Source organism: Lampetra planeri, unplaced genomic scaffold (genome assembly GCF_965212315.1).
Source record: "Lampetra planeri unplaced genomic scaffold, kcLamPlan1.2.h2 scaffold_1127, whole genome shotgun sequence".
Taxonomy (NCBI): domain Eukaryota; kingdom Metazoa; phylum Chordata; class Hyperoartia; order Petromyzontiformes; family Petromyzontidae; genus Lampetra; species Lampetra planeri.
This window is the reverse complement of record NW_027613838.1, coordinates 5,138-24,716: the sequence shown is the minus strand read 5'-3', so window position 1 is coordinate 24,716 and position 19,579 is coordinate 5,138. Positions and strand designations below refer to the sequence as shown.

The window sequence follows — 19,579 nt, the reverse complement described above, 5'->3', positions numbered from 1 at the left end:
GATTGCGATGCGTTGGCAGAGACACACGAGGCACACCCTAGAGGGGACATTGCCAATATACAATCGCGTTTCGCTATGACAGCTAAGCCGTCGGCTCCCGTACTCCTAATTAAACAATTCCTAAGACGTTGGGCTAAATGATGCATTGCATAACTCATCCTTATTGATGATTTATTTGATTGACCAATGAGGATAAACAATTTATTGATGGATCGTAATGATTCGGTGATGAGTATTATTATTAATGATGATTATAATTAATTGATTATGGATGAGAAGCTGGATTGATAATGATTTTTTATTTTTTTATTGCTTGAGATTATTGACGGATGAATGACATGATCGATGGAAGGTGATGACTATTTAATGGGTGATGATGATGATGATGATTACGACTCATTATTGAGCAAGGTTATTTAGAACTGACTGCCGGACGATGATTATAGGGATGACAATGAATGATAATTATTATTGATTATAATGATGAATGACTGAAACGAGTGATAGATAATGATTTTGAATCAACACAATTATTATTTTCATCGTTCTATGATTTATACAATCGATGTAAATACCGTCGAAAAAAAAAAGAAACCCCGATAATTATAATTACAATGAAAGGAATCGGGACAACGAATCGAATGGGTTCCAGTGGACGAATCCATACAAGTTCCACCTGCACGCAATCCAACTTCCTGCAGGTGCGAAACGTCGGACATCGTTCCAAAGAGCGGGGGGAAAGGTGGGGGGGAGAGGAAACGAACGCGGTGCAACGCGACGAAATGCAGAAGCGCAGCGGGAAAGGCGACATCACCCTCCTCCCATCTCCCACTGCAGGGAAGACTTCAAATTGACTCTCACTTGTAACACGACTCGAGCGGCGGCGGCGGCCGCGGTGAAGCGGAGACGGCGGGTGGACACCTGGACACCTACTCGGTACAGGGTGGACATCGACTCGGCACAGGGTGGACATCGACTCGGCACAGGGTGGACGCGGCCGCGACCTCCCTGCTGGAGTTGCACCGCGCGCGGCCGACGGGGAGCGAGGCGACGTGTGCCATGTACATCAGGTGAGTGTGTTCACCAGGTGAGCAGGGCTAAATCTCGACTTAAAGCTTTCGTGACTGCAGGGAGAATTATTTTATTATGTTTTATTTTTATTATTTTATTACTTCCCTTCTACGTGACTTTATCGAAAGAACCAGGAAGATCTCGACTTAAAGCTTTCGTCACTGCAGGAATTCGTATTCTTTGGGTCATTCGGTAAAGTCGCGTCGATAGGTGCAATGAAACATGTTTTTTGGAAGCTATCTCCGTGACTTTGCCGAAAGACCCAAAGAAGGTGAGCAGGGGTTGAGCGTGTGGGGTGAGCGTGTGGGTGGGGAGGGGTGGAGGAGAGCGGTGGCACAATGGTTAGCGCACTGCGCTACGGACCCAGCGACCCGAGTTCGATTCTCGCTCACGGCCAACGCCAGCGACGATTGTCTGAGCCGGTCCTGAGCCTCCCATAGGTCGACTCGGCCTCAAATCAATACCTGGTGCGGTGTGTAAACATCGCCACTCGGGAGACAAAGGCGGCCGGGCGTGGTGATAAACACACCACCACCCCCCCCCCCTCGTGTGCCATCACGGCCTACATAAGTGCTCGCTAACAGCACTTGCCTCAAAGAGGCTGTTGAGGCTATACGGAGGGGGGGGGGGGCAGGGTGGAATCTTTGTCTTTGCAATTTGTGTGATATAATCTGCACACGAGTTGATTTCGCCAAATGTTGGCATCTTTCGTTCGTTCAATCATCCGTGACGACGTCGTCTTCGTCGTCTTCTTCTTCTTCTCTGAATTGTGATGAAATATTGAAAAGGGAGAATATTCACGCGCTGGCGTGGATCTGTGTGGATGTGAAATAATGAATCTCTTTAAAGTGCGCGTGCCATTTCCGCTTGTCGCGCGCCGCTTCAAAGAGAACTTTCAACGACTCCCTCGTTGCTGTTCGCTTTTAAACCGCACTCTCAGCGCGCTCGTCAAATAACGGGGCTAATACTGGTAGGAACCTCCTGGTTACACCAGCCCACAGGGGATTATTGTGTCCGTCCGTCCGTCCATCGTGCATCCAAAAATGGGAGGGGTGGGGCTGGGTGGAGTGGGGAGGATGGGGAGGGGCTGGGTGGAGAGGGGCTGGGTGGGGAGGGGATGGGTGGATAGGGGAGGGTGGGGAGGGGCTGGGTGGGGGATGGGAGGGGTGGGGCTGGGTGGGGAAGGGCTGGTCACCCCGTGGTGCCCTTATTAAACTCAACGTTTAACCTACTCACGCCGGCTTGTGCCCGCCCTCACAGTCGGCCATGTTTGCGGAATACACCACGCCGCCGTTGACTCTGGCCATTGACCGAGCAACCCAACGTTCCTACCATCTCCCTCCGCAGGAATGTGTTTGTGTACATGTGAGGATGAAGTCAAACCATCCCCCACCCTCCCTTAACGGCACTTGAACAGAGAGGACAAAGATATATTTAGTGGATTTGTAATAGTTGTCAGCATGCGTTTTACACCACGGGGTGGGGTGGCCTCGATTTGAATTGTAATTAAAAACGTCTTTCTTGATGGCCATTCTGCAATTGTTTTCTTACATTGGCTTTTATGGACCACTAATGCATCCACGTATTTAAATGCCCTGCGCGTCCCGGACACGGCCGGGTTTGACTTCGATTCGTACCCATCCACGGCTGCATGAACCCATCCTGACATCTTGTTGTTATATATAAACACACAGACACGTGTACGTCCAGAACCCGCTCACTGACTTTGGTGGCCGTGAGCGGGAATCGATCTCGGGGTTCGCATAGCTCAGCGCGCTGACCGCTGCGCCACCGCTCCTCACATTAGCACTGTTGGCCACGTACGGTGCGAAAGAAGTTCAACACAAATTTAGATTTAAAGCTTTCGTGACTGCAGGGATTCATCTTCTTGGTTCTTTCGGTAAAGTCACGTAGAAGGGAAATAATAAAATAGTAAAAATAAAACATAATAAACTAATTCTCGACAGATCTGTTCTTCACCTGAGGACGGCTGCTTGCGTTGTGGCCGAAACATCGTGAGAATAATTTAATTACGTTGAATTTTTATTATTTTATTATTTCCATTCTACGTGACTTTACCGAAAGAACCAAGAAGAAGTTCAACACACTTAGTGAAGCGGGAGGGGAGAGATGGGTGGGGGGCGAGTGCACACTCCCACCAAGACCTCAACCCACCCCCCACCTCAACCCCCCCCCTCCCTCATCACCCCGCCCCCCTCTCCCACCGCAGCTCAGTGGCTCGGGGCCGCGGGGACCCGGACGGGGGGGGAGGGCCCCCCAGGCGAGGTGGCGAGGCCTCGGCGCACAACAGCGGCGGTGCGGCGGGGGGAGTCGCGCAGGCGCGGGAGGCCCTGGAGCAGCTCAAGCTGGAGGCCAACATCCAGCGTATGAACGTGCGTAGCCCTTGGGCCCCCCCAGGGCCATACAGGGCCCCCGCAGTACAAGGCATAGGCTGGTGGGGGGGGGGGGGTATTTGCAGGGGCGTTGATAGTGGGGGTGGCAGGGTGACCCCCCCCCCATACAACTGACCCACAAACCCCGCTAAGTTATATCGTATTTCATTCACGCACCCAGCCACCCATTCATTCACCCACTCGCACACTCACTCACGCAGTCACCCATTCATTCACCCACTCACTCGCACACTCACTCACCCAGCCACCCATTCATTCACACACTCACTCACCCAGCCACCCATTCATGAACCCACTCGGTCAACCACTCACGCACCCACCCATTCATTCACCCACTCGCACACTCACTCACGCAGCCACCCATTCATTCACCCACTCACTCACCCAGCCACCCATTCATGAACCCACTCGGTCAACTACTCACCCAGCCAACCATTCGTTCACCCACTCGCACACTCACTTACTCACCCAGCCACCCACTCAGTCACCCACTCACCCACCCACTCACTCAGGCACCCATTCGCTCACCCACCCACCCACTCAGTCACCTGCTCACTCACTCACCCACTCACTCATTCACCCACTCGCACACTCACTAACTCACTCACCCAGCCACCCACTCAGTCACCCACTCACCCACCCACTCACTCAGGCACCCATTCGCTCACCCACCCACCCACTCAGTCACCTGCTCACTCACTCACCCACTCACTCATTCACCCACTCGCACACTCACTAACTCACTCACCCAGCCACCCACTCAGTCACCCACTCACCCACCCACTCACTCAGGCACCCATTCGCTCACCCACCCACCCACTCAGTCACCTGCTCACTCACTCACCCACTCACTCATTCACCCACTCGCACACTCACTCAGGCACCCATTCGCTCGCCCACCCACTCAGTCACCCACTCACTCACCCACTCACTCACTCACCTACCCACTGACCCGACCCACTCACCCCCCCATAGGTGTCCAAGGCCGCTGCGGACCTCATGGAGTACTGCACCGCGCATGCGCAGGAGGACCCGATGCTCACGCCGGTGCCGTCCTCGGAGAATCCGTTCCGCGAGAAGAAGTTCTTCTGCTCCATCGTGTGACGTTGACCCTGCGACCCTTTGACCTTGACCCCCGGCACCGGGCAGCACGCGACCCTGACCTTAAAACTCCCAGTCTCGAATGCTGCGACTCTGACCCAAATGTCTGCCGTGCCTCGCTTCCCTCGTCTCGTTTGATTTCCCCTCCCGCCTGCTCCGATCTCTCTCCTCCCACTCCTCACCGCCCCCCCCCCCTCTCCTTGTGCACAATCCACCCTTTTCGCTCCTTTTCCCGACTCGCCCCCCTTGCACCGGAGCAAACCTCCGCTCCACGTGGAGCGAGAAGCACTCCTCTCTTCCCGTCGAGTTTTCGCTACTCCTTCAAGACTCCCCAATCTCTTCTCCTTGGTTCTAGATTTGGAGCTTTCGTGACTGCAAGGATTCATATTCTTAGGTTTTTTCGGTAAAGTCACGTAGGTAAAAAAATAAAATTTAAATTAATTTTACTTTTATTAATTTTTTACCTAAGTGACTTTACCGAAAAAACCTAAGAATACTCTTCTCCCTGGCCCCATCCTTCCCTCCATCACCCCGGGTACCCGCCGTGATTCCCGTACCCACTGAAACTCCCTTCCCATACCCCCATCCCTATTCACCATTTCACCTTTAGCTACCCTCATTGTACCACTCATAACCCCGTGTAAAGCGCCTTGGGTAAAGGCGCTATATAAATATAAGACAAGGTGACCATGAATCCTGACCCTAATTTCAATTGTAGGACCCTGACCCTAACTCTAACGCGAACCCAGTTACCATCTCACCGGGGCATTATCCGTAAATCGACACCTCCAACGCTGAGATCCTGCCCCCAGCACCAACCCGGACACTATGACCCTGACTCCAACAGCACTTTAACCCTGACCTTATATGTATCTATAACCCATAACAATCAACCCCCACAACTCCAATATCCCCGCATTGTAGCCACATCCCTCTTACAGAACTCTCACCTGTGCCAAAACCCCAAATCTTAACATTTTATAGCCACGCCTTCACACACCCCGCACCCATCAACTGAATCGCTGAAAACTTCACCCTGACCCTGAAACTCTGGGTCTGGTGACCTGCAAAACGTTTCCCGGTACACCAACTTGAATGTTTATATATTCGAATCAAAAGATGTCCAGTAGCTTCCCAGATGTCCAGCAGTAGTATATATTGTATCTCGCTGTGGCTACTCGTGGTCACGTGTTTCGTCCAGTCCTTTCCGTTGGCCCGTAATCTCGAGTCAGAGAGGGATTATCAGAATCGGTTTTTAGACTGGAAGAATCAGACGTCCGGCAGAGGCGGGTCAGAACGTTACAACAACAAGCAACACAACACACACGATAGCAGGGTGACGTATATGAAAGACAAGCAAATCGCTTTCACAAAAATATACAAATAAAAGCGAATTTCCTCTTTTTTTATCTGACGAGTTGAAGCCCACTGGGGCATTCACTTATTTTTCAGACGCGGCCTGGCCACAAATGATCGATTTAAAGCTGTCGTGACTGCAGGGATTCATATTCTTGGTTCTTTCGGTAAAGTCACGTACAAAGGAAATAATTAAATAATAGAATTTTAACAATAAGATTCTCACGACGTTTCGATTGCAACACAAGCAATCATCATCAAAAGTAATTGAAAAAAGTGGCGTTTTTTCAAATTTGCTTGTTGTGGGTTTCACACCTGATGATGATTGCTTGTGTTGCAATCGAAACGACGTGAGAATTGTATTGTTTTATTTTTATTATTTTATTATTTCCCTTCTACGTGACTTTACCGAAAGAACCAAGAAAAGTGGAAATTGACAGCGGCAAAATCATCTCAATGCATGTTTCTTAATGTGGAGGGAAAACCCAGAGGACCCACACGCTAAGACTCTGACCACCATCCAAAACTCTAGCCCGAACCCTAGCACTGACCCAAAGTTCAAAGTTAATTTATTAGGTATAGCCCTGTGAGCCATTCGGCTCTTGAATCGGGTGCAACCGCAACAAACAAAAAACAAAAACATGAACAAGAAAACATCTTAAAGTGACTAAGTGCAAACAGAAAATCCAACCCAGACCGCTCTCTTTGATAGCAACAACAGACGCACAGCCCTTTGTCAATCCACTGTTCGATGGTCTCCCCCCACGCTGCGTCGTTCGTGGAGGTTGTTTGACCATACTTCACCACGCCGGTCGGTGCGGGTTCGTGAAGGTGGTGGACATTTTCACGGCCCGTTTCAGGCATCGCCCGCCACTGATGTTAGTCGTGACTGGGAATGGCACTCACCCCAGCCGGTTTGGCAAAGTTGCTAGCGCAGTGCGCTAAACCCCCCCCCCGCCACCGAGTCTATAGGTAAGTCCTCGTTTAACGCAGTGGATGCGTTCCGAGAAAGTGCCACGTTAAGCGGAAAACGCGTTTAAGAGATATGCAATGTAACGATAAAATGTGGCCAGGTACAATGTAGCACTACTACAACTCTCACGCACACCACGCAGTGATGTGGCGGGCCAAATAACTGAGGGATCGCCGCCGCGTCACTGTGTCGTTCCGCGTGCTGTATCATTGCACCGCTGAGCCGCGCATGTCAAGAAAGTAGTTCGCCGTCGACCGCATCAGAAACCGCGTTATGACGGGGGCGCGCGCACCGCGTTATAGCGAGGGCTTACCGCGTATAATGAGTGTGTTATTATTTGAGCATTATTTATATAAGACACATCTTAATTGCCTTTTACTGTATTGTTATTATATGGGTGGTAAAGTTTAACTAAATTAATAAAGCGCACTTTTTTTCTATTTAAATGGTTTTTTTGTTACGAATGAATTTGCCTTGGGGTAAAGTTTACGAGGAAAACATTTGTGTTCATGCGAATACTGCATATATTTGTAGGTTTCATGAACGATTACAAAGATCACCCGTATCGCATTCTTTTTTATCAGACTGTTGGGGTAAGTGCTGTGAGCGAGCACACGAGGGGGTCCGTGGCTAGCGCCACCCCCGACCGCCTTTGTCCCCCCCCAGTGGCGATGTTTACACACCGCACAAAAAGTACCCATTTGAGGCTGAGCCGACCTACATGAGGCCCAGGACTGGTCCAGATCATCGTTATTGGTGTCGGTGGTGGCCGCGAGCGGGAATCGAACTCGGGTCGCCGGGTTTCGTAGCGCAGCGCCACGCGCATCTCCATTGAAAACGAATTTCTTTAGAACTGCTTTTTTTTCTCTTCTGCACGTTTGATTGCTGTCCTGTCCTCGCACCTCCGATTAGCCGCGGTTGGCTACGTACGGCGCGAAAGAAGTTCAACAACAACAACTGCCATTCGTCAATAAGTGGCGGTGACGTCACCACGACGCTTGTGCCAGGCCATGTGCACCTTGAGGCCACGTGAAGTGTCGAACGCCCGCTGACAGGAGGTCACGGGGCAGAACCAGGTGCCACGGGTCGACTGACTGAGATGACCGAGATGACTGGCCGATGCACCACCTCTGCCCCCTACTGTGCCAACTTGCTGTGCTTTAGCCACCCGGCGCTCCGCTCGTTGTTGTGAGCGTCGCTCCTCCGCCCTCCGTTGTTGTTGGAGGTCGACTGCCTCCAACTGCCCAGTAGCGTCCTTCACGAGCCTCCTCCACAGAGGCCGATCTTGACACCGCTGGTACCAGTCAACGGTAAGTTCACTCACACACGCGCGCACATACAACGCGTGCCCCCCTGAACGCTCACGCGTGATCCCCGCAGCCACCAGCGGCGGCTACATTCACAACGGAGTCGACTCAGTGCCGGATGAAGCGAGTGCGGGGCCGGTAGCATATGTATTGAAGGGGCCCTAAAGTTAAACAAAAACTTAAATATTAGAACACAATCTTTTTTACAAGCATAGTAAAGTTATCGTGCTATGCAGCCAGATAATACGACAAATCGCTAACCGTAAACACCCATTCGTTCATAAAAGTTGAAGGCGGTTTAGTACTATAGTAATAGAGCAAGTGCAGAATCACCGAACCGGGATTGATAGCTCGAAAGCATTTAGCGCGGGAGCCCTTGAAAGTGCGGGGCCCGTAGCTACTACATATGTAGTAGCTACTACGTATGTAGTAGTAGCTACTACATATGTAATAGCTACTACATATGTAGAAGCTATTACTAGCTACTTTTGCTACGAGGATCATCCGGCACTGCGTCGACTAACGGCGCCACCAGAGGGCAGTCCAACGCCAGAGACAACACAACAAACATCCCCCACGCGACTCCCAGCCGCACACTCACCATCGTATTGAACAGTGGCGCGTGTGTGTCTGTGTGTGTTTCCTCGAGGCGGATTGCTCGCAATTTTAGTGGCGTGATAAGGGGCCGTCCATAAATGACGTCACGCACCTAGGGATGGGGGGGGGATCAGACATTTATGACGATGTGTGACGAGGAGGGGGGGGGGGGGTGAGAAATGTGACGTCACATCAAAATGCGCAACTTTAAATAAATATAGAATTGTTATAACAACACTCATACAACATCAGAGTGCAGCGCCACATTAAATACGCGCTATCGACTCTGCACATGGTTGGGGATTCTTGGTGAGACCCACTTGTGAGTCGGCCAGGCTTGGGCCGCCGCATGCGGTTCCCGGGGCCACATGCGGTGGCTCTTTAAGGGCTGCGGTGGCGGATTATTTTTGGGGAAAAAAATGGTTCTTCTTGATATGCTTCGTTGCCGACCCCTGACCGTGGAAGTCCAGTTCACCGTGGGAGTCCAGTTCACCATGGAAGTCCAGTTCACCATGGAAGTCCAGTTTACCATGGAAGTCCAGTTCAGCATGGAAGTCCAGTTTACCATGAAAGTCCAGTTCACCATGGAAGTCCCGTTCACTATGGAAGTCTAGTTCACCATGGAAATCCAGTTCTCCATGGAAGTCCAGTTCACCATGGAAGTCCAGTTTACCATGAAAGTCCAGTTCACCATGGAAGTCCAATTCACCATGGAAGTCCAGTTCACCATGGAAGTCCAGTTTACCATAGAAGTCCAGTTCGCCATGGGAGTCCAGTTCACCATTAAAGTCCAGTTCACCATGTAAGTCCAGTTCACCATGGAAGTCCAGTTCACTATGGGAGTCCAGTTCACCGTGAAAGTCCAGTTTACCATGGAAGTCCAGTTCACCATTGGAATCCAGTTTACCATGGGCCAGAGGTCGACAACCTGCCACCCCGGAGCCGCATGTGGCCCATGAACGACTGTTTTCTCGCAGTTCTTTATTCAGGAGCCATCGTCTCGTATTCACCGCGCGTGTGCATTGCGCCTCTTGCAATATTGGTGGTTTATCTTTTTTTTAAACAAATTCTGAATAAATGGATCGTCTTGTCGTTTTGTTTGCCGAGCCCCCTGTCACAGACAATAAGGGTTCATAATCAACGTTTTTGGGTTTAGATCGCGTTATTTATAAATGTGTCGTAACCCTCCACCACCCGACACGGCCAATAAGCAAAAAAGTGTCACGTTGACAAAAGACAAATAGTTCACTGCTTTAGCCCACCGGTGTGTTGAAGCGTGAAACCACAACATTTACAATTTTTGAGTACGACGTTTCGCTGGTAATTGCACCCAGCATCATCGGGCAATTCGCCAGAATGGTGAGGCTCTGCTCTGGCTCCCGGTCTTACATAGAGCAGCAGCAGGGTGACGTCATCATTAACTCATCAACTCATCACGTGTTAAACTGACAAAAAAAACGTGGTAAAGGCGCAGCACATGCAATTGCCCGCTCACGCCACCGCCGGCGGAAGGGGGGGCCTCCACTAAGAGGGAGCTTCTAGAAAGCCTCTTGCGAGAGGGCACTTGGCCTGCTCTTCCACGCTGGTCAGTCGTCTCCGAAGAGGGTAAAAATAACGGGGAACGGTTTCATGTTCGCGGGGTCCCTTCGATATTCGTGGCAACTCAAGTTTTTGCCACAGTCGGAACGTGGAATTTCCACCGCTGGCTGCTCAGGGTCGCTTGTTGAGACGGCGCTCGTTCGACGTGGACCAGACCTCGCCCGCTCGACCTGCGACGATAATCATCGGCAGCAGCCATGGTCAATCCACTGCTGGACGAAGTCAACTCATAGCCGTCGCCATCTCTCACCGTCTCGCGATGCCAACGCGCGTCCAGCATCGCTCCTACTCGACGCTGGACTTTCTCTCGGGCGCGTTCCCTCCCTTGGCCGCCGTTCCGTCATTGGTCTCGACCATCGGCCATCGCCGTCGTCATCATCATCGTCGTCCTCGTCCAATCCAACGACGTTTCGAACCCAAGCCCGCTGGTGACTTTCCTTCACAATCACGGTGACGTTGTCTCTAACCTTCTGCCGTGTCGTGGGGACATTTCTTGCAAAGTATCAAAGTGCCCGAATAGGGTTTTACCCTTTCTGGCAATAAAACCGGTGTCACAATGTGCATTGTCTTTGTGCTATTCGCCTTTTGGCATCCACTGGTCTAACACTGATTGAGACCAGGCCCTAAAGAAGGCTGTCATCGTCGCTGTCGACCAGCCAGCTTCAAAAACAATGCCACACATTGCCAGAGCATGTTTGTGTTTGCATGCTCAACACAAGCACGTGTGGTTAATGCAGACATGATTCCGTGCAAAAAAGTTTTTTGTTTGGTGTATGAACATCTTAACACCTCTTCTTGGTTCTTTCGGTAAAGTCACGTAGAAGGGAAATAATAAAATAATAAAAATAAAACATAAAATAATTCTCACGACGTTTCGGCCACAACGCAAGCAGCCGTCCTCAGGTGAAGAACAGGTCTGTCGGAAAGACAGCGTCTTGCTTTGTGGCCGAAACGTCGTGAGAATTGTATTTTATTATGTTTTGTTTTTATTAGTTTATTATTTCCCTTATACGTGACTTTACCGAAAGAACCAAGAAGATGAATCCCTGCAGTCACGAAAGCTTTACATCGAAATCTTAACACAGCTGTTTTATTTCCTATTCTTATATTCTTTGAGTCTTTCGGTGAAGTCACGTAGATAGGTTCAAAGAAAACAACAAAAAAATAAGAAAAAAAACGACGACGTTACGATCACAACTCAATCGGTCGTCATCCCGTTTGTTTCTTTCCTCCTGACGACGATCGCTAGAGTTGTGATCGAAACGTCGTCGTTTTTTTTCTTATTTTTGGTTATTTTTTTTTTGAGTCTATCTACGTGACTTTACCGAAAGACGCAAATAATATTTCAGTTTCATTTATTTGGTATAGCCCTGTGAGCCATTCGGCTCTTGAATCGGGTGCAACCGCAACAAACAAAAAACTAAAACATGAACAAGAAAACATCTTAAAGTGATTATGTGACTAAGTGCAAACAGAAAATCTAAGAAAAGACGGCGAAATATTGCAGAAAAAGCACCGTACACCAACGCTGTGTGCAAAAATCCCAGTGGGATGCAAGTCAAATATTAATTCCTGCAGTCACGAAAGCTTTAAGTGCCTATTCTTATACTTCTGCCGGATCTCTAATTTTATTTTTAAAGTGATTTTCTCACATTGTATTCATGAGAGCCCAATGTCAGCACTGCAAAATCTGAGCTGTAATCTCAGAGACAAGGAAGAAGAATGCACAGCGTGCATGGGGTCCATCCCTGACCCTTCGAAGCATCTTAAATACTTGAGCCCAGAAGGGCAATGACCTGGCCAAGCCTTCTCCCTCACCCCGCCTGCTCTGATGAGTCCCGTGTGCCCGAAAGCGTCGATGCAACTGGTAGTGCCGTCCAGAACGTCAGGATGTTGCAATGTACGATTTGGGGAAGGATGTGGAAAAAAACATATTTTTCAATATAGATTAAAAAAAGTTATTTGCTTGACCTATTCCTTTCACTGCTATCGTCTTTTTGTATTTTGTTTGTCGTTGTAACGTTTTGATCCGCCACTAGTGGGCATCTATTGTAAAAAAAAGCTTAATCGCTCATGGGATTCCTCCAGTATAAATACAGATTCTGATCCACGTGTTCCTCTCCCAGTTCTTTCAATGGCATTCCAAGCGTGGCAGCCCTCTTCCCCATGCTTCTGTGCACACTTTTCAACTCTCGTTCCATTTCCTTTATCAGTGCCTGTGCTTTTAATACAAAGCCGGTACTTTGCACTAATTGCAAGACACACATTCTATTCTTCAGAGTCTCGTTCCTTCAGAATGTCGATTGGTAATGTACTCAGCAGTGGCGAGCCTCGATATTTCTCGGATGGGCGACCGCCACGCATCGCTGTTGGACGGCAGCAGAGGGCAGTGTGCAGCTTACAACTTTACTCCTGTCGATTCCAAACATGCTGTACGGCGTGTACACTAAACACGGGGAATGGCTTTAAAAGTTGCATAATTATATCCTGCAGATGTAGATGCATGCACACTGGTGTTTTGGTGTTCGGTAGATGCCACTGGTTCTTCACGTTCTGCAGATGTAGATCTCAATGGTTCTTCACGTTCTGCAGATATAGATGCCACTGTTTCTTCACGTTCTGCAGATGTAGATGCCACTGTTTCTTCACGTTCTGCAGATGTAGATGCCACTGGTTCTTCACGTTCTGCAGATGTAGATGCCACTGTTTCTTCACGTTCTGCAGATGTAGATGCCACTGTTTCTTCACGTTCTGCAGATGTAGATGCCACTGGTTCTTCACGTTCTGCAGATGTAGATGCCACTGGTTCTTCACGTTCTGCAGATGTAGATGCCACTGGTTGTTCATGTTTTGTAAATCTAGACGCCACTGGTTCTTCACGTTCTGCAGATGTAGATGCCACTGGTTCTTCACGTTCTTTAGATCTAGACGCTACCACCGCCATCTGTTGCGCGACGGTTGAACTTACGACTCTCGGTCCGAACGGGCAACTGGACATACGGACCAGGTTTGTTCGTATCTCTGAAAGTTCGTACGTCGAATGCTCGTAAGTAGAGGAGTCCCAGTTCTTGCCCCAGCGTGGTGAAGTATGGTCAATGAACCCCCCACGACGCGAACGGTGTCGGGGGAAGGGGCGTGGTAAGGGGGCCTCATCCAGAAGTGGATTTGCAAAAGCGCTCTGCGGGAACAAAAGACAAAAGGCAAAGTTGCTCAGATAGACAATCTTTTAATATTGGGGCAAGTGCTGTTAGCGAGCACCTATTATGGTGGGCACGGCACACGCACAACACCCGCCTTTGTCTCCCCAGCGCTGATGTCCAAACACCGCACCCGGGTGCACATTCAAGGCTGAGTCGACCTAGGTTAGGGGACGCCCAGTGACCGGTTCGGATAATCGTGACCGGTTTTGGTGGCCGTGAGCGGGAATCGAACTCGGGTGGCCACGCCGCGCTCACAACCGCTGCGCCACCGCTCCCTCCCTCCCTCCACACGCACGCGCGTACTGTCTCTGGCCATAAACATCAATCCCTGGGGTTCCGTGCGAGACAAATACGCTTATTGAAATGTGTAATTTGTGTGTGTGTGTCCGTAATCGTTTATTAGGGAAAGTTGAAAAGCAGAAGGAGAAAGCTGGCTACGAACCGCCCACGGGCAGAGTTCCATCGCCTGTGTGTTCCTCGTCAAGGGCAGGCCGGCAGACAGTGCCGGCCTGCCTTGTGAAGATATCTAGACAGTGAATGCCTGCCTTGTGAAGATAACTATAGAGTGAATGCATGTCTTGTGAATATATAGAGACAGTTACTGTCTGCCTTGTGAATATGTCTAGACAGCTAATGCCTGCCTTGTGAATATATCTTCGCACTCACGGGTACCATCACTGACTCCAGACACTCACAACGCACTAGCCACCCAATCTAAACTATAAACTAAACTTTTTTGTTTGTTTCACCAGATAAGGTACCACTGAGCTACAGAGCTGTTTTTTTTTCCAGAAACGACCTGGGCACAAATGATAGCTCAACGAAGTGGGCTTATCATCGTGCGGAAATGTATCGCAGCCAAATACTGTAAACGTGTGATATCGATTCTAAATGTGGAGGGGGAAACGGAGGACCCGGAGAAAAATCCACGCGACCACGGAGAGAGAGACACGCAAACTCCAAATATACAGCAGGCGTCATGGTCGGGATCGAACCCACGACCTCCTGTATACCAGGCGAGGTAGTTAGCATCTCCTAGCCACCATGGCGCCACATTCACCACCACCACCACCACCAACACCACTCTCAGCAGAATCTTCATCCACGGTGATTAACTACGACCAGCTACTCGTCACGATAAATAGCTCCACCACCACCATCATCGTCGTCAAAACACCTACCATGCATTCACAACGGCCACTCATGATTACCACTATCACCCTCTCACTCACCACCACGATAGGGAGACAAAGGTAGCCGGGCGTGATGTTGGCCACCCACCCGCTCATGTGCCGTTCCGGCCTTCATAGGTGCTCCTCGCTAACAGCACTTGTCCCTACAGTCTGTTAAGGCTACACGGGGGATCTTTGTCTTTGTATTTTGGGCAGCGGTTCAGACGATTATCTGAACAGGTCCTGAGCCTCCCCTAAAAGTTTGTCAAGGCTATACGGGGTGCGGGGACCTTGAGAATGTTGGTTTGTTTGTCGGGGGGGGGAGTTGTGGTGCAGTGGTCAACGCGCTGCGCCACGAATCCGGCGACCTGACTTAAAGATTCTCCGCTCACGACCGAGTTCAATTGGCGAATATCTGAACCGACCACGTGGAGCTGGGGGTGGTTGCGGATCGCCCAGATTGAAATGGCTCGGCTTGAATCGCATCTGGCAATGTTCACGTCCAGGGGCTGCCACGATTTTCACGGTCGACCAAAACCCGGACAAATGTCTCAGTCGGCGCTCGGCCTATTGTCACTGCGCAGTATCCTGTGATAGAAGTGAGTCCGTGGGTGATGTGTAAGTATTTGTGGGGAGCGGTAGGTCGACTCAGCCTTAAATGGGTAGACCTGGTGCGGTGTGTAACTGGGAAGACGAGTACTCACCAACCACTGGCCATCTTCCACGACCAGCCACTCACTGCCATAGACATACACTTGCCATCGTCATTCACCACGACCACTCACCATAACCACCATGCACTCACTTCCATCACTCAGCACCACCACCCGACATCAATAACCACCAAAACTCTCTAACCACTCACTACCACCAACCACAACAGCTGCTGTCACTAACCATCTTATCAGCACCACCTTCACCAACTCTACCAACCACTATACCCACCACCACCACGATCACTTTCATACACAGCTACGACCACAATACACCACCCCTACCCACCCACCACGCTACCAACACGCACCACCCACACCCACTCCTCGACCCCGCCACGCATCATTTCAACATACCACACCACACCCACCACTCCACCACCACCCTACCACCATCCAGCACTTACAACCACGACACGCCACCCGCAACCCACCCACCCACCGCCTTTCCACCCAACCACCACCAACCAACCACCCACCCCCCCTCCTCTCCCCCGTGTCTCTCTCCATTCGCCCCCACGCCACCCACCCCCCCATTGCGCTTTCCTCCTCTCCATCCCTCCCACCTCACCACCACGCTCCCATTATTCTCCCCGCCGCTTCCTCTGTACACCCTCGCCGTCTCTCTCTCTCTCTCTCTTCTCCTCTCTCTTTCGTCCTCTGCCTCGGCCGGGAAGGCGACGGGGAGCAGAAGGCTTCCCTCCCTCCCTCCACTCATTCCGTTCCTCGCAGTCTGCTGGTAAGTGGAGGTGGCGATCAGGCGTGTGTCTGTGTGTGTGTCTGCGTGTGTGTGTGTGTCTGCGTGTCTCATGTGCGCTGGTGTGTCTGATCTTTTGTGTTGTTTTTAGGAATCCCGTGTCCGGCCGTGTGTGTGTGTGCGTGCGTCTGGTGCGTCTGGTGCGTGTGTCCGCTTTTGTGCGCTTCTTACACATTCCATGTTCGACGAAGTGTGTGTGTGTAGGATTGAGTGTGTGTGTGTGTGGGTCGGAGTATGTGTATGTGTGTGTCAGTGCATGTGTTTGTGTGTGTGTGCATTTGGCCAGCTTTTACAATTCGCGTGTTCTTGCGTGTGTGTCTTGAGTTTTTATGTGTGTGCTCGCGAAAAGCACTTGCCCGCAACAGTCTGGTAAGGCTATACGGGGTATCTGTCCCTTTTGTGTGCGTGTGTCAACTCAGCCTTAAATGAGTCCTTGGCGCGGTGTTGTGAACATCGACACACTGGGGAGACAAAGGCGGCCGGGCGTGTGCCGTGCCGGCCTTCACATAGGTGCTCGCTCACAGCACTTGCCCCAACAGTCTGTGAAAGAGCTATACGGTAGGCAGGGGAACCTTTGTCTTTTGTGTGAGTGTGTGGGGAGCGGTGGTGCAGCGGCTAGCGCACTGCGCCGCTAATCCTGCGACCCCAGTGAAGATTCTCTGCTCACGACCAACACGGGTGGCGAATATATGAACCCAGCATGTGCCTCCTTTAGGTCGACTCAGCCTTCAATGGGTTAACCTGGTACGGTGTGTCAATATCAGCACTTGCCCCTCCAACCCACCCCACCCCCCAACAGTCTGTTAAAGGCTACACGGGGGATCTTTGTCTTTGTAACTCGAAGAGACATTGCACCTCGCTACGGAACACACACACACACGCGCGCGCGCTAAAAACCTCTGCGTTATTGCCTGCGAGCAAATGATCTGTACAAAATATGTGTGTGTGCGCGTGTACACACGTGAATAGAGTAGATGCGTGGCGACATTGAATTATTACGATGATTATTTGTGAAAAGTGAGCGAGCCGTGTGTGCCGCGTGCGCTGCGAGTGCCACGCCGAGAAATAAACGAGCGGTCGTGCATTGTAGACACGAGGCGGGTTGCCACCAGTCCGGATTTAACCCGGATGATCCCGGATAGTCCCAAAGAGTCCCGGATTTGACTGCTGTGCTTCGGGTGGCAAGGGGCTTGATTCGTAACCGAGATGCGGTGCCGGTGTTGCTGTGTGGCAGAGGTCGCAAACGGGTTTTGATTCCTTACCCGTACCCGTACCCGGCCGCACCAGGGTCGCAAACGGGTACCCGTACCCATACCCGGCCGTACCCGTACCCTACCCGTACCCGGCCGGGTACGGGTAGGGTACGGGTATCGGGTACCTGATTGCGACCTCTGGGATGAAGCCATGTTGCAGGCGCGGGTGGGTTGATTCTAGGAACTTGAATTGTGAGAAGAGACAAGACGTTGGGAAATGAGTGTCAAACAGTTACTCACCAGTGACTCACGGCCTACCCGTACCCGGCCGCACCAGGGTCGCAAACGGGTACCCGTACCCGTACCCGGCCGGCCGGGTACGGGTAGCCGGGTATCGGGTAGGGTACGGATATCGGGTACCCGGTTGCGACCTCTGCTGTGTGGGACTCTGGGGCGTGAAACTGCACGGTTTCTTGTGATAGAACCCTGGCGCTGACTGAGAAATCTGTCCCGGTTTTGGTCGACAGTACTGTGGTAAAAGTGGCAACCGTAGCAATCTCAGCCACCCACCCGCCCGTTATCTCACTCGCTCGTTCATTTGCACCTTCATTTACCAAGTCACTCAGCAACTCACAAAGTTCCCCCATATAGCCTTAACATACTGTAGGGGCAAGTGCTGTTAGCGAGCACTTATAAAGGCTGGCACGGCACACGAGGGGGGTGGGTGGCCAGCACCACGCCCGGCCGCCTTTGTCTCCCTAGTGGCGATGTTTACACATCGCACCAGGTACTCATTTGATCGGGAATCGAACCCGGGTCGCCGGGTTCATAGCGCAGCGCGCTAACCGCTACACCACCGCTCCCCGCAAATAACTCCACCACCAACATCACCACCAATACCCAACCACCACTAGAAATACTTCCACCACCACCACCACCAAAACCATCATCCCTTCCAGCACCTCCTTCACAACCTCTTCACCCACCATGTGTGTTTGTTGTAGTACAGAGTTAGCCTGATAACTTTAATCAAAATTGTCTTATGGTTGTTATTGTTTGACTTGCATCCCACTGGGATTTTTGCACACAGCGTTGATGTACGGTGCTTTTTCTGGAAGACTTTGCTGCTGGTTTTTCCTGGATTTTTCTGTTGCGCGTCGTCACTTTAATATGTTCCTTGTTCAATGTTTTTGTTTTGTTGCGGTTGCACCCGAGTCAAGAGCCGCATGGCTCACAGGGCTATACCTAATAAATGCAACTAAAACCTTCCTCCTTCCCCTGACCACCAGACCCGGTGCCATGGGGTCCCCTCCGTCGCCGCCGCTGCTGCTGCTGCTGCTGCGTTGGCTGCCCCTGGCTGCCATCCTGGCGGTGTCTCTGCTGCCCCGGGTGCGGTGCCTCTCGCGGGGAGAGCTGCTGTCGTACGGCTCGGCCACGGGCGACGAGGTGCTGCCCGGGGGAGACGACATCACCTCGTGGCCCGTCAACCTCGCCGTGCCCATCCCCTTCTTTGAGACGACCGCAGAAGCGTTCCGGGTGAGAGAACTCATCATGCGGAGCTGGGGGTGGGGGGCAGAAAATTTGTAATATATTCGTGCCACCCCCGGCAACCCCGACACCTGCCAGCCCCTGGTAGCTCAGCAAAGATATCATCAGCTCAGGGGGTGCGGCAGTGGGTCAGGTGGTGGGCGGGGGGGAGGTCACCCAATATTTGATCGGTCTCTCGCACGACGGTCACACCTGGAGTCTATTTGTATACCGCGGCTCCTCTTGCCATGCCCGGCCGTCTTTGTCTCCCAAGTGGCTCTGTTTACACACCGCACCAGGTACTCATTTGAGGCTTAGTCGACCTAGGGGGGAGGCTCAGGAACGGTTCAGATAATCGTCTGAACCGGTAAGAATTTTCATTTAAAAAAAACATTTAAACCGCGTTGTAAATAAGTTGTTGTTATTCTTTTGACTGTTGTTGAAATCATATCTCATTGTGGTTGTCAAGGTCCCCCCCCCCCCAACTCGGAGCTTTGGCCACCGGGGGGGGCGGGGGGGGCGGGGGTGGAGGGAAGGCACCCCCCCCTGACCCCCACGCTCGTTACGCGCCTGTCTCACCCCCCCCACTAACCCCGCCC

At 51.3% G+C, this 19,579-nt stretch overlaps 1 protein-coding gene across 1 annotated transcript; it reads left to right on the top strand.

The window, feature by feature from the left end:
* Positions 1-1,059: 1,059 nt before the first annotated feature.
* LOC144738693 (guanine nucleotide-binding protein G(I)/G(S)/G(O) subunit gamma-2-like) lies at positions 1,060-4,981 on the top strand. The gene is made up of 3 exons (XM_078621687.1): positions 1,060-1,070; positions 3,302-3,464; positions 4,461-4,981. Exons 1-3 carry the CDS (start codon positions 1,060-1,062, stop codon positions 4,587-4,589), a joined length of 303 nt encoding a protein of 100 aa, XP_078477813.1. The 3' UTR covers positions 4,590-4,981.
* Positions 4,982-19,579: the final 14,598 nt, after the last annotated feature.

Coding starts and splice junctions, on each gene's coding strand:
- LOC144738693 (XM_078621687.1), top strand. Junction 3,465..4,460: donor CCAACATCCAGCGTATGAAC/GTGCGTAGCCCT, acceptor ACCCCCCCATAG/GTGTCCAAGGCCGCTGCGGA.